General features: G+C 38.8%; 1 protein-coding gene across 2 annotated transcripts; it reads right to left on the bottom strand.

Annotated features, from left to right (window-relative positions):
* Positions 1-5,445: 5,445 nt before the first annotated feature.
* LOC147165829 (dynein regulatory complex subunit 11) lies at positions 5,446-15,620 on the bottom strand. 2 transcript variants are annotated; one of them, XM_086089334.1, is made up of 20 exons: positions 15,550-15,620; positions 14,250-14,314; positions 12,883-13,210; positions 12,691-12,810; positions 11,376-11,555; positions 11,230-11,301; positions 10,257-10,462; positions 10,085-10,169; positions 9,933-10,022; positions 9,755-9,830; positions 9,544-9,650; positions 9,366-9,443; positions 9,206-9,267; positions 8,306-8,388; positions 7,777-7,884; positions 7,507-7,706; positions 6,267-6,353; positions 6,000-6,177; positions 5,693-5,931; positions 5,446-5,591 (listed from the first exon to the last, which is right to left on the bottom strand). In XM_086089334.1, the coding sequence occupies exons 2-20, from the start codon at positions 14,258-14,260 to the stop codon at positions 5,475-5,477; spliced, it is 2,427 nt and encodes an 808-aa protein (XP_085945460.1). In that variant the 5' UTR covers positions 14,261-14,314; positions 15,550-15,620; the 3' UTR covers positions 5,446-5,474. The 2 variants fall into 2 exon arrangements, with proteins under 2 accessions (XP_085945460.1, XP_085945461.1); XM_086089335.1 differs by having other exon boundaries at positions 5,693-5,835.
* Positions 15,621-15,933: the final 313 nt, after the last annotated feature.

The following is a 15,933-nucleotide window of genomic DNA, read 5'->3' as shown; positions in this document are numbered from 1 at the left end:
TACTGTATATTGTATTTTTGCCTTTCACTAGGTTATCTAGCATTCTTCAGTAGAACCCGGAATTCTTCTACATTATAGTAACTGACCTCCAGATGAGAACTACTACTTCGACGAGATCCAATACAGGACCCGTATCAAAAATCCTTTCACTGCAAAAATAATCACGCCTGATTGACTTTGTCTTAAGTTCGATAGACTAGCTCAACTCCATCTTGCTAAAGCTAACTATAGCCTTAAGGAGAAATCTGGGATCAAGACCATTCATTTGCAAGACGACCACTTCATGATCTCAGCCAAGTCACCCACAAATATATTTCAGTTATCGTATTGAAGTACACAAGGAGAGGCATCTTGTACTACAACCACACCAATAAACATTGTCTCATGTCTTGTGAAATATGAACCACCGATATTTTCAGCTTGGAGAAACCAGGGACCCTTGTTTGAGAACTCTACTGCTCCACAGATCTTGACCAGTTGTACCTATGGTTTATACATTATCTGCACATTTGGGGTAGACATTCATTATTGTCTTTGCTGCTGGTGATATTATGATACATTTAATTGATTTGGTGTCCTCATCAAAATCACTCATTCATCAGGAAAATGTAGCAAAATAATACAACTGAGATCTTATCACCGCCCAAACATTTGTAGACATACCAGTATAATGGTCAATCTCTTAATATGGATGAACGTATTTTGGCATGTCACACTCACTCTGCTAACTATAGCGTGCGTAATAAGTGGTTAAGTAACACTTTTTTTTTTTTACATGGTTTTACTGTCCACAAAAAAATATTTGATAAAATGAGTCATTTTAATCATGTACATTGAATTCTCACTACCATATTGAACATTTCTCCTGTGTCCCAGAAATGACTGTCCACCCTGTCCTACTGGGGTATCTGCCCCTTTAAACCCTCTGATGCTTTCAGTGATGTAACAACCAGCATTTTGTTTCTTCATAGACCCTGAAACAGGAGATAGTTGCAGAATAGGTTTTTACACTTACTTTTCATATTTGTTATTCTTATAATAGGCTATTATAATAATAATGCATCAGATTGATTAGCGCTTTTCTAGACACTCAAAGACGCTTTACAACGGAATGGATACATTATTCATGCTAGGGCAGGCTGACGGAAGCGTGGCTGCCAGTGTGCACCTACGGCCCCTCCGACCACCACCACATATTCACACATTCCATACGCCAGTGTGATTAGCACTGGAGGCAGTGTGTGAGAAGTGCCTTGCCCAAGCACACAACGACACATGACTCGGGGAGAGCGGGGATCAAACAGTCGACCTTCTGGTTACTGAACGACCGTTTCCAAACCCTGAGCCACCGCCTCCACCGTGATGAGGTTGGATCATCTGGCTTAACATGTCCACACTGTCATAGTGAAATCAATTTGTATGAAAACCATTTAGAAATTCAAAATATATTTGTTTAACTATACAAATTAGCTTGATAACTGAATCGTGTTGCTCATTGAAGGTTCACCATGTGCTCATTAATGCGAACATTGACCGCAACTGTCCACCCTGTCACTGCCCATCAGCAAGCTCGCATCCAGTATTTTGCTGTTTCCATGTACATTGTCTGCTTAAGTTAGTGTATAAAAAGCTGTAGGAGCTTGACCAATATGCATTTCCTAACAGTAAAATATCTACAAGAAATATGATGCTGAATAAAAAATCCCAACTTTTTGGGGTTGAAATTGGAAGTCTCAAAGACACCTTAGGGTGATATTGACTCTGCTTAGAATGTTACCAAATTCAAGATGGCCGTAAAAAGTCAGTACACATGGCATCACTATCATACGGTGGATCCCATCTGTGGCATGTTCGACCTCCCCGGGAATGACGAGCAGTTTAATCTCTGTCACCTCGCTTGACTTAGCTCATCACCACCAATATAGACTCAGCTGTGACGCTGTCTCTACCAGACTGAATGCCCTCAATTGAGAAAGGGAAGCTAAAAAAAAAAAACAAGAGGCCAAATGAGAATACATTGATATCAAGTCTGAGAAGTTGGAGCCTATACCACTATCACCTGGATGTTTACAAGGCTGTCTAAATGTGGGACAGCATGAACAGCATCACACCAAACCACTGGATTGAACATTTAGGCCCAACATCGCTAGACACATTCCCAAGAGTGTCTTTATAATTCACAAATTGCATTCCACAAAACACATCAATATGTCCATCTTTCAATATTTAAATAGAAATTGTCCCTCCCTTATGGTGTGGAATTGTGTCAAGGCACATGCCAAGAAAGAAAACACCAGCAGTGATGTACGCACCTTTAACTCAGATGTATTCCAAGAGAAATCCATCCTCATACTGGCTGGACATGATGGAAAACAAAATATCTTTGCCTGAGAAGAACAAATGTATTTAAAAAAACACACACACACCATCACAAGAAAAATGCAAAGATCTTTTTCAACAAAGCCTACTTACTATATTAACAAAATCAGCATGCATACATTCGGAATATATGAGTCGTACTCCCCGAAGGAGACAGTCTCCAATACTTTTTTCCCCCTTGCTGCTGTGATGGAGCGATTTAGTGAACAGCTGACACATCCCTCCCCACATACTGACCTCCAAATAGCTCTCTTGTCAGTATGCACGCAAAGATAGCTTCAATCGTGTGAAGAAGAATGGTACTGGGATCAATAGCATAGGCAATCAACCAAAATGTAGTAATATTGGCGAGATTGCGAGGTAGATGAGCTTCACGCTTATCCTGATCACATACCTGGGAAATGTTATGATGAGGAAACCCACACAAGCACAACCTTTGACTGTAAGGCTAATTTGCTAGCCAAAACATTCAACATTTGCCGCCTTTCGTTCATTTCTTCAGAGGTGTCAAATCCAGGTCCAGAAAGTAAAAGCCCTGCCACACTTTGGCTTTAGCCACAGGTGCTTCTATTCAACGGCAGGTAAACGAGCTCCACCTGTGCTAGCTCCAGCTCGATAACCTGCCAGCTGAGTAGAAACACCTGCGGCTAAAGCTAAAATGTGGCAGGTTGTTTTTTAACATTCTGGACCTGGATTTGACACCTCTGCATTTCTTTCGTTGGAATTTTACTGACAGCTTTTTTTTTTCTCAACATTCAGTTCACAGTTTCAGATGAAATAGTATTTTCAGATAGAAACTCATTTGAATAGGGACGGACAATATGTTAAAAGAAACTTCTCACCCAGCATCAGCAGCGCAGTTAACTGCAGAAAAGAAACTTAATGAAGTAAACAAAGAGCAAAAAAGGAAGTCAGCCTCTATTTTTCTACTCAATATTAGTTTGGAAAAACACTTTGATGATAACAATGTTTCACCATTAAATGGATTTGATTGTGTCCAGCTCCCCCAATTAATTATTTGGTACATAGTAGATTTTGTAGAGTAAATTTTACTCTGAAAAAGACTATATTCGGTCCCAGTCTAAACAGAGTAAACTTTATACTCGGAAGAGAGTCAAATATTAAGAAGAAAAAAAACTCAACAGTTGAGGAACAATCACAGAACCTTCACGTTGGGAGACTGACCCAGGCCACTCCTATATTTTGCAGGTGTCAGGTGGAATCCAGATGCATCTGGGGCTAAAGCCAAACTCTGTGGTAGGGTTTTTACTTTCTGGACCTGGATTTGCCACTTCTGCCGGACACATTAGCAATATGTTAACTAACAGTAAGTCTAGCATAGTTCAAGTGGTAGAGTGGCTGTCTTTCATGGTGAAGGTTGTGGGATTGTTCCTCAACCTTTGAGTATTTTATTGTTGTTGTTGTTTTCAAATATTTTACTCTCTTCCAAGTGTAAAAGTTTGCTGTTTAGAGTAGGACTGAATATAGAGTTTTTAGAGTAAAATTTAGTCTACGAAATTTACTGTGTAGCAGTCGTTTATCTGCCGATTGTGTCGATCCACCTGTGGCCCAAGCCAAACTGTGGTAGTTTATTTATTTTTATTTTTGGGCTTTCTGGACCTGGATTGAAATGAATGAAATTCTTTTGGCCAGCTCGTTAGCCTCACAGTCAAAGGTTCTGGGTTCAAATCTCGACTTGGTCCAATTTTTTTGACAAAGTACAAACACAAAAAGATAAGAACTGATCTGAACGGCTGGGCGGGAACGTGGATTTTAGCTTTCTATGTTGACCATGATGTTCCAAAGTGTTCCATCAGAGGCAAGTCATAATTTGTTCGGCAGTTTTTACGGGCTCGGAATATACCACTGTCACAGTGCTAACGTTCAACAGACAACAGGTCAAAAATGATGAGCAAATAATTAAAATCTGCTTTGTGGTGAAGCAATTTGTCATTGTCCTTAATATCATGTTTGACAGCTCAAAAAGCATGCCGCCCCTCTGGGAACCTCCTCCACCGTCACAGATGAAAGGTCATAAAGACATTAAGAAATAATGAGCTCACATTTCATTGGGTCATCATTAACAAAAAACACTTACACATACTATTGTCATTTTGCATTATGTCTATAGGATGAATAAGATTACCTCCAAACTAATGATAGCATCCAATTTAAAAAATGAGATTTACACCAGATTTTAAAATGCGTTTCCCAATTTACACAAGCAGACAGAACACAAACACAGGACAGCCCAGCATTGTGTTTGCTTGGCTTGATAGACAGCTCCATGTGCTACCGAGCACTCCTTAATCCAGTGAAACTCTATCGACACAGTAATCTCCACACAGTCCTGCTGCGGCACAAAAAAACAACTTGTCGTCAGCAAGGCTGGAATGGTGGCCTACAAACCTCTCTCTCGCTTGCCAAAGTTCCACCAGAACATTTATCACAAAGGTTTGTTTCTGAAGTGATAAATGATAGGTTTGCTTTGTTACATTTTCTCCCCTTTGTGAATATGATAGCGAAAGTAGGTCTCAAATCCTGTAACAGAGCAAGACCGAAGAACCGAAGGGCAAAGTAAAAGTGGTACTTTAACTTAACTTTAATATTTTAGTTTTTTTTTTTTTGCATTTTGTTTTTTAGCCCTGACCAGCAAACCTAAAAGTAATTTCCCGTAGGTGGGTGTAATAACACACTTTCCAGGCAGCTGCATCGCGCAGCAGAATAACATTAGATGTCCTTGACTTAAGCCTTGTCAACAGTCCTGCACGTCTAATTACAGCACAGCCTGGAAGCTGACAACTAGTTAAAACCCTAACCATTCATTTAACCTCTCTAAAGATTATATCGTTTGTTCATTGTATGTCATTTTACTTAATGTATCTCAACTTTGTTAGTGGTAAGAACGGGTTTCATTGCTATTTAGGCTGCTTACTAGCGCTTTGCTACCCTCTTGGGGCAAATGTAATCAACTGCATCACTTCAGCAAACAAACCAACACAACTTGTAAACATCTACATTTATTTAAAAAAATAATAATAATGCATTTATAATCACAGTCACACATGTTCAAATACATTTCAATGCAATGTACACTATTTTTTTCCTTTCTTCGGGGCAGCCTTCCCTTTAACTGGCACTTGCAGGGCCTCTTCCCTTTCTGCTGCCGCCTTAGCCCGCTTCTTTCCCAAGGGAGTCTTTGCATACCATTTCTGGACACACACAAAACACAATTACAACAATGGAGGATGCTCTATGTTTTCCCAGATAAATTCACAATAAGCGTGCTATTAAACATAAACATTGAAAGTACTTTTAAGGCTTCTTCCTCATCCTGAAACACGGGGCTGAACTTGGCTAATGGTGCCACAAACTCAATAGCAGTCAAAGGCCTCTTTTCGAGCAGAAGCATTCGTCTCTTGGTCATAACTTGCTGGATTGCCTGGATCATGTGACCTGGGGTGTAGCCATCGGAAATTTTGGTCAAGGAGCTGAGGTCCAAGGCTGAAGTTATCTTGCCTCCGTACTTTTCGATCATTTGCTTCCACAATACTGAAATCAAATTTCATGTTAATACAAAATGGATGCTCAATTTCAGCATTAAATGTGTCGTTTCTTACCATATCTGGAGCCATAGTCGGGCCTTGGGATGAGGATGACTTTTGTGTACATTTTACACATTGACTTGATATCCGCACTAATGGGATCTTTACTCGTTCCTATTATGAGAACACGGTCCTCTTCTTTGATCAGCTTCAGAGCTTTGGGCAAATCTTTCTTCATGCGCTTTGGTTCTAACTGGACACGTTTAGAATGTTTTTAGTTAGAAATGCTAGATAAATCAATTATATGCAGTACTAAACAGCTTTTATAGTCATCAGACATACTGCTCTTTCTTCCTTGGGAACTTTCTTGTAGAACATTTTCTCTGCACCATCAATCCATATCACTGAAGGCTGCATCAATCTTGCAACCTGCGTAAAAAGGATTACGTAAGGACTTGCTTTTTTGACACAACATTAAAAAAGATGATTGTCGAGGCGTGTCAGATAAGTTCCAGGACTGGTGTCACAATAATCAAAACCTCAATGTAAATACAACGTACATACCACAAGTTGTACAATACCGATACCTAAAAAAAAAAAAATCTACTTGTCCACAGTAACAAAGTGTTTTTACTTTCCCCCACTGTTAAGAAGGCAGGTATTGGTAGAGAGGTTGATAATTACGTATGTTGATACCAAAGTTATTATTCGGGATGTTCAATCTCACTTTTTTTCATACCAGTACGAGTACTCAGCGCTTGAGTAGTCACAGGATACCAATACCACTAGTACTTTTGATACATAAAAGTTCCCAAACGAAACAATGACAGATCATTTTAAAGATGTATATATCGCAATATAATATTTTACCTTAATACATGAAATTAATTGCAATTTTCTACATGTCTAATTGCTAATATTTGATCATCAAACAAGAGGACGGCCGATAACAGTATCAGCCACCGTCGTGAGTACCGATACCTTAAAATTAGACCAAGTATCGGCACCATACTATGTCGTATCATCACTCACGCATCCCTCGTTATTATAGTTAACGAAAACTGATGAAATAACTAGAAGTAAAATGCAAACAAAAAATTCATTAATAAAATAAAATAACAACGAAAATGGAAAAACTGAAACTGTCTTACATTTATAAAACTAATTCAATTATACTATAATTCTAGGGAAATTACATTATCCTTCGTTTTTCTATGTCAATTAACATCATACATGAGCTTTTGGGCTTCATTTTAAATGTCTTCATTCAGTATTGCTGTTTTCTGTAACACAGTACTTGTGCTTGACAGACACTACATATATGTTCAAAAAATAAATACAACTAATACTAAAATTAATATAAACTAAAGCAAAGCATTTTCATCTAAATAAAAATGATTATCTTTTAAACTAACAAACTTGCTCTAAAATCGAATGGGAAAAAAACTAACTAAATGTTAAAAAAAAACAAGCAACAAAAAACTATCATCATGAAAAATCCAAAAACTATAATAATCTACTTGACATACATAGACAGAATATGCATTGAGCAACTCGAGTTTATTCCCATGTGCTGTGCTACCTTAAAAACCATATGGATCATCATAGCGAGGCCACTCTTGCCTGGATACTTTCCAGCAACGTTGAAAGGAGAAAGGTCAAATAGGGTGGCGCCGGTCTCCTGGCAGATTGCATGGACCAACATCTTCTTACCAACCCCTAGTGGCCCTGCTAGTAGAATGGCCTTTGTAAGGGGGGCCTTCTCATGGACCGCCTGAGAGCCTGCAAAGCACACGCACAGCTCTTGATCACTCTAAACATTTAGTTTTTATCTTATGTGTGAATCGTATACCTAAAGGTAGAATTCCATAGAGTGAAATGAGTTGCCGCACATCTGACACCGAAGGCATGGGTTCAATGTCATTCTTTCTCAGTGTGGTTCCAAGATAGTTGAAGTCACCTTTGAGACCAAAGGAAATAGTTTACTTCGTAAATAAAGAGCAAAAAGACTGAAAACATTCGAAATTGATCAGTATGATCTTGGCGTTATCAACTTTCACACCAGAAGAGGGCAGCACATTACTGTTAAATAATGAAAAACGACTGGTCACAACATTAGGTACACACGCATGACCTCATCGGAGCCAATACAAGAACGACTAGATTCAAAAGTCTACTTTTATTTACGGTGAGGTTTGATTTACACTGAAATTGATATTTTGAAATTCTGATATTTTGTCCTGCTCATGTACCTAAATTGTTACAGATAACCCTCAATACACTGAAGAATAAACAAAACACTATGTTGTATATGAATACATTTAATTTTATTGATAAATAATGACCAATTTGGGACAAATTTGGAACAAATAGTGACTTACCAATGTAGTCCTGCATCTGCACAGAATTTGCCCTCTTCAACAAACCCTCATCCACCATCTCCTGACATATAGACTCAAGAGTCCTAGATAGCATGAATGAGTCAATTAAAGAGGGTATAAAAAGTGTACACACCCGTTTAAATAAGTTTGCAATACCCCAAAAAAAACACCAACATTAATATTATTTTTTTAATCCTCTATTAATGTGACCTATAACCTGTACAACTCAATGTTGTTGGTTTTTGTAAGTTATCCGACAGGGAAGTAAAAATAAATATCTTATAATAATAGATAAATAACAAATCTTAATGTAGCTACACGAGTGTCTTATAAACTAGTATGCGGCTGTGTTCAGAATTTATTTTCTTTCCTTTCCAGCAGAAGCGCTAAGGTGTTATGCTAAGTCTTGACTCCTATTTGGAAATGTTCACCTTGGCCGCAGTTCCGTGTGTGTTTGAGATACTTTGCTATTTTCCAGTGAAACCAAAGTTGAACATAATGGGTAAAATTCCAAAAGGGATGTTTGGCGCAAGCGCAAAACTGCTCATTGCCAAAAGAACACGACCTGCAGTGAAGCCTGGTCATGCTTTAGGGTTGTTTTTCTTCAGGTAGAAGTGGCGCTATAGACAAAGTGGAAGGAATTGTGAACACTTAAAAAAACAAAACAATGGCCAGTGCAAAAAGCTTTTGCTAGAAAAAAAAAGTATTTTCGATTATTTACACACTTTTACTGACTTAAATGATGGAAAAGGTTTTTGAAATGATTTGTCTTGGTCTCAATTTTTTTTTATCTCACAAAAACCTGACATTTGAACAGGGGTGTGTAGACTTTTTATACTCACTGTGACTTGTCATTTGACTTTTTCACCTAAATATATGTACGTCTGTGTGTGGTCTCACCTATCGGCTGTCAAATCTTTCTCCCCCTTTTTTTTCTTCTTATCGCGCTTGCCTGCTTTTTTCTGCAAATGTAGTGATATAGTTGGCGAGAATCCAAGAAGAGCGGCCAAATATTACATAAGATGATGATTTTGGATTTTTATCTTTAGAAAACAGACACCTTTGCGTAAGCTTTGGCTGGGGTTTTTTCAACAGCGAGCCTCCAGTCTGCCAGTTCCTGTCTCATCTGCTCATCCACCTGAGAAAAGCACAACAGTGTTTGTGTGTAAAGGTAATTATTGGTTTTGTTTAGCTAAATATTAACCTTCACTCGAATTTTTTTTTTTTTTTTTCCTTACCTTCACTCGAATTTCTGACTCAACGTCCACCCTCTTCTCCTCCTTGATCAGCTCCACCTCGTGTCGCTGTTCGAAATTTCGAGACTCGGTGCGGGTTTCCCAGAAATCTGAGAGGACATTCAAAATGTTTTGATGATATATAATTTTTTAAATATCTGTCTTCTTTTCCATACAAAACATAATGACTTAAAAGTAACTAAAGTTGAGTTACCAACAAAGGTTTTGTTGCACATTTCCAAGTCGGCCAAAAAAGCCGACGATAACATCACCAAGCCCTCTTCTTCTTCCTGCGGTTCAGTACCCATTAATAGTGCAGACAATAAATTTATTTTTGTATAATTCTACTTTCATAAATTTGAGAGCCTTATATGACTGAATGTAGCCCTTACCTCCTTCCCTTTCTTTGTATCTTTTTTGGGGGCTTCCTTTCCTTTTTTATTATTTTTTTCATCTTCCAGTTCCTTCATTTCTTGCACCAACTACAAAAAAATTTGCAAACATCATTTCTGCAAATCTTCTTTTGACTGAAATTGTGTCTTACCATCTGATAATCCCTTTCAGCAAAAAGCACGGCGGAGCCTCCCTCATCAGGATCTGGAAATTCTGGGAATGCCCCTGTGAGATTCCTAAAAGGCAAAAGAGAACAAATGCCTTGGGCAGGTTCCTCAACTCGTTACTCACAAATCATAACAAAAGTTTTGTGTCCAACTGACCGGCATTCAAGAAACCACTGCCTGATTTGTTCTTTCATGTTGTTGGCGATGTCTTGACCCTCAACTTCTAGTAGCTGGCTTGCGATTTCCAACACAGTCTTTTGGTAGTCGTCTTCATGTTCCTTTTGCCTCTTTCGTACGGCGTCTTCATTGGCGCGGGCAGCGATAATGGCCTCACATGGCGCCTGGTATTTTGGATGCGGGGTCTGATATAGAGTAGAAATGTTTGCAAAATATAACGGTCAATACTGTCAAAGCAGTTTTAGTGAGTTACATACAGAGATTCTGATTATAAAGCGCATTTAAGGGCACGCATGCACTAAAAAACATCGACATTTTTGTGCTCTAAAAAGTAGACTCGGTAAAACCAGGTCTACCTAGTGACGCAGATGGTGTAACGTGATTTTGGTGGATTTGATCCAGGCGCAGGCAGACAGATTTGGCGCTCCATGAACATGTATGGTCGATGTCATCATATTTCATTCATAAATATGACAACAGTGTTGGGCGGTTCACCATTATCATCTTAACTCATTCACTCCCAGCCATTTTCCCTGAAGCAACCCCCTCCACTCCCGGCTGTTTTACTGGATTTTGACTGATTTTGCAAGGCCCACGGAATATTGTGTTTTATTGCTATAAAAACATGGAACCTACCAAAATAAATATTAGTCTCTTCTTTCATCAGTAAAAAAAAAGTATATTTCAATCTGTTTTCGTTTTGCAGCAATTAGGAATCGAATATAGCTATAAGTTTCATCAATATTCACAAATTTGTTTCAAACGGTAGGGGAAGAGCTTTTTTCAACATGGCACTGGTTGATCTCATACTCTGCTGCCACCTGATGGCCGTTTTTGTAATAACTACAATTGCTTTAAACGACCTCTTCAGGTCTGAGGCTGCATCAAAGCCTTCTGTATGTTAGACTTGCACTAGGAACAAAAAATGGATGGCCTGTAGCTTATTGCTTACCATCCCCAGGAAAAACATATCTTCAAGGCGAGCAGCCTTTGCCTTCTTCCTCTCTACATGTCCCCTCCAAACCTACAAATTCAAATCAATACTATCTGTCAGCACACAAAGTAGTTTGAGGGCGATCTCAAAACAACAACAAAAACCTTCTGGATGCGGATAGCAGCTCGGGTCATGTCAGCGGGCTTGGGCGCTTCGATCATGGGTATCTTGCTCAATCTTCTGCTGGCTTCGTTTAAGGCTGACCTCAGGCGCCCTTGGCGTGCCCTCTCTGCCACTTGAATGATTCGGATGGCCTCGTCTTGACTCATGGGCTTTGCCACACGCTAGCATAACAGTGGAATGACAAACAATAAAGGTAACTGAATGCAATCAAATGGCTGTTGGACACAGTTTTATGAAGTTTTGAATGATGTTGGATAGGGATGTTCAGTACCACTTTTTTCAGACCGATACCAGTACGAGTATTCACTCTTTGAGTACTATTTTTGATATTTTTGCTGGTATCGGCAGCCTCCACGAGAACCTGATATGTTAAAATAAGGCCTGATTCCAACAGAGGTTGCAAATTGAGGTCCAGGAAGTATAAACCCTGCCGCCGTTTATCGTTAGCCACAGGTTCTTCTACTTAATTGGCTTCCGTTAACCTTGCTACCGAACCCGTTGATTTCCACCGATCCGAACCACTGGTGGTTTGGGACCAATCACAGAGCGACATTGTGTTTGGGGCGTGATATGCAGCTGTGACGAAACCAGGAAGTGCAGACGCCGGGGGGAAACAAACAAACCTAACATGGACGAAGGGATTCTGTTCTTGCAGAATTATTCTTTGTCTCCTCCAATGTTGAACAGCGAGGGGCGCTTCGTGCATTCTTAGCTGGTTTGTGCCCCCCTCGACGAGAACGAAGACGACATTTTCATCCGTGGCCATGATTAGTCGAAACAAATGTGCAAGATAATGCATCGTCCAATCAGCTCGAAGTATTGTACAGAATGTCCCGCCTTTCCCGAGCAAATTACCGTGGAGCAGTCCCAGATTGATTTTGTGGAGAACTCCCTTGAGTGAATCACAATTATCAATCTGGCTATTGCCAGATTAGGCTACCGTAGTACTGCGGCTAAACTAAAACTGTGGCAAGGTTTTTACTTTCTGGACCTGGATTTGCCACCTTTACGGAAGAGGATTTTGGCCAATGAATGAAAAAAGGGTTGGCAGGATTTTCACTTTATTCTCAGAATTGTGACTTTAAAGTGAGAATTCTCACTTTATTCTCAGAATACGGAATTCTGACTTTAATCTCAGAATTCGCACTTTAAAGTGCGAATTCTGAGAATACAGTGAGAATTCTGCCAACCATTTTTTTCCGCCTCTTAACTGGCCCTTATCCTCTTCCGTACCTCTGGAAACCGATATCCGACTGGTAGTACTCGCCCATCCCTAATGTAGCATGTCTCACTGACTTTTTGCGTTACAGTAGTCTCCATCGTGTGAAGGATATTTCCAAGCATTGCCCTTCGCTCTTCGTTAACTTGGTTGCGTTCACTCAAAAAATAGTGAGGGATGGGAATCTCGAGGTCAGCCTGGTGAGAGACGTTTGCTGTCAAATCAACCATGGATTGAAACCAAATCTTGCTGTCAGGAATCAAACTTACAGGTGTGAGCTTGAGGTCGTGCAGGACATCATCCATGTAGTGGTACTCGCACAACTCTTTGTCCACCATTTCATTCTTCAGCTCTAAGACTCGGCCCATCACGCTTTCGAGGGTATGCAGAATAAGACGTCTCTTTTGCGGGTGCACCACCTGGTCGTAGACCTTCTCCAGTTGTCTGATGATCTGCAAGTAGCGCACGTATAGCATGACCAGTCTCTGGAAGAACACCACTCGGTCCTTTTCTGGCGGAAGAGGCTGCTCTGGAATCTCCTCGACTAACAGGCGACTCAACTCCACCTGGGCCTCTGCCCACAGCTCGTTGTTTGTCCTGGGATGGAAAGTCAGTCATTATTGAGGCGATGAGTTTAATGTTGGGAGTGTGGCTACATCTTTCAATATACTGCATCTTAAAAAAAAAAAAAATCTTTATTTTTTATTAGTAAAATCCAGAGTGGGATAATGTGAGTGAAATGAATGGATTCCTATTTTTATGATTTCAGGTATGTTGTTGACATCTGGCTCCAAAAAAAGACATGAGAGAAATATTTAGAAGAATCAAGAAAGGTAAGAAGTTGTTAAAGGTTTGTCTTTCTAGGACTTCACTGAAGAATAAGAGGGCCCCCAGCAGGTGAGATTGCACTTTTTTCTTTTAAAACTATATAGTGATGTATTTTGTCAGTTTCACGCATTTGTGTTTTACATTAAAAAAAATAATAATAATTTAGTTGATCCGAAATTAAATGAATTTATTTTGTTTAACTCACTAAATACAATTGCTAGGAGCTGGCTGAGAAATAATAAATACTGTACAAGGCAAATTGCCAAAATGTCGGCAATGAACTGTTACGCAATTCCAAGGATGACTTGAGTTGTGCATGGGTCTGTTCTAAAAAAAAAAATTTGCTCACCAATGATGGGGCATTGAGATTTTCTAGGAATGTTGCATAAAGTGATCATTTCAATAAAGGTCATTTCAATACATTTTCACTGTGTATATAGCAAGAAAAATTATCACTGCCCAGGTGCAGTTCAGTTCTATTTTGCTTTTAGATTCAAAAATTTGCATTAAATAATTTGTTATGCTTGTTGTAAACATTTTTTAGTTTATGTGCAATAAATACCCTTTAATCATTTTTCCCTATGTTTAAGCGTGGTGTTATGTTCAAACTGTGCATCATTTTACAGTAGTGTACAATAATATTAAACATATAAAATCTCTCCTTAATGAACACTAATGACTTAAATGAACACACTATGCTATTGTATTTTATGATGTTGGTAGGTAAACAATTGTATAGATAGTTTACAGCATTGGCCGGAAATGACTCATGTAAGTCCAACTATAGTGTGTCAGCTGAGAATTTTACTTTTGCGACATTTCTTTTCTGGAACAGAGGTGGGATATCTCAGTCAAGTCTCCTGTGGGTGGGAGCTGTAAAAGAAAAAAAAAAGTAATTAAAAACTGTGATCAGAGGAAGAAAACATTTTAATTGTTCCCCAGAGAGGCAATTCAATTTACACTCTTTTTTAGATATATGAATAATATATAACAGTAGATATGATTATATATTATGATTCTACATTAACACAGGCAGGGGTAAACTCTTTTATGGTGCGGGCCACATTGTTGTTATGGTTTCACTTCAGAGGGCTGTTATGACTGAAGCCAAATGTATAACCATGCCATATTATTACAAAAACACAACAGACTGATGGATAACTCATTTTGACTAGAAGTCATAGAAATTAGTTTGTTTGGTTCATTTTAAATAGGGTTTAGTTTAAAAAAAAAAAAAGATTGTAATATCTTAACACGTTTAAAAATGAAGAAAATGTTTAATTTTGTTGTAAGCGAAACATAGAGGTAGGCACATCATTTTCTTTAACATGCAACCCTATCTGGCCCTGGGCCTTGAGTTCGACTCCTGTGCGGATGAGCATGATTGGTCTGTGCAAAACAAGTTATATGAGTCAGTGCCATACTCAAGGGCATGTGGGCAGTGCTCCTAAAGTAATCCTTAACCCATTGACTCACAAGCCCTTACAAACTGAGATTATCCAGATCTACAGAATGTATATTTAAAAACAGCAACATCTTCTTTCATGACTGATTATAAATGCAATCTCACCTCTATTTTTTGCACCTCATACTACCACTGTAGTGAAATCCCGCCCCATAATCAATGTTTTATGGGATTCATTTGTTACGCCATGTTTTTTTTTTTTTTTACCCTATATGTGAACAGGAGTGTTAAATTGTAGAAAGTGCTGCCAAAAACTATTAATTCTGACTCCCCCTCCAAATAATTGTCGAACTATCATGACGTAGTATCCACAATGAGCTCATATGTTTACATAACTAATGACGCGTGTTTTATTCCATTTGCACCGTGAGCACTACAAAATTCTAATAAATGACCGCACTGCACGTCATTATTTTGTTTAATTAACACTGAAAACAATTATGATCGCCAATTACTCCCAAACGTGAGTATAACACCTGCAATGGCTGCTTAATTATAGTCAACAGAAAGTACAATCGTCCGTGCAATAGGAAATAATTATTCAGTCAAATGTGATTATGAATAGAGTCATTTTAACTGCGCTTCACACATGTAACCATTAGCTATGATGTTTCTTTATAACGTGAATCGTCATCACACGTACCTCAAAGTGAAGTTACCTTGGAAACGGCAAACAACGACAGAACTTCATTTGAAGGGTTTTGTAACTGGCGTAAAGGCGTCACACTGCCACCTACTGAACTGGAGTGTAACGTAGTACAAGCGTTCCTCTAACAAAAAGGATTAGAACGTTAGCGTAATAAAATGCGTCGTGATACTGGTAATTGTAAAATGCAAGTCAGAAAATCCAGCCAAAAAGTAACAACTAGACGTATATCATTAAAAAATAACTATCAATAAACTAATTTAAGGTCATAAACTATTCCAAACTCGAGATGTCGAAAACAAAATGGGGGGTGTCCAGTCTTGAAATATCGTGTACTGATTAATTCATTGATTGCTTGATTGATTGAACAAATCCACAACA

The sequence above is a fragment of the Leptonotus elevatus genome, chromosome 11 (genome assembly GCF_054856555.1).
Source record: "Leptonotus elevatus isolate MCC_2025b chromosome 11, RoL_Lele_1.0, whole genome shotgun sequence".
Classification (NCBI taxonomy): Eukaryota; Metazoa; Chordata; class Actinopteri; order Syngnathiformes; family Syngnathidae; genus Leptonotus; species Leptonotus elevatus.
This window is presented reverse-complemented; position numbering and strand designations above follow the sequence as displayed.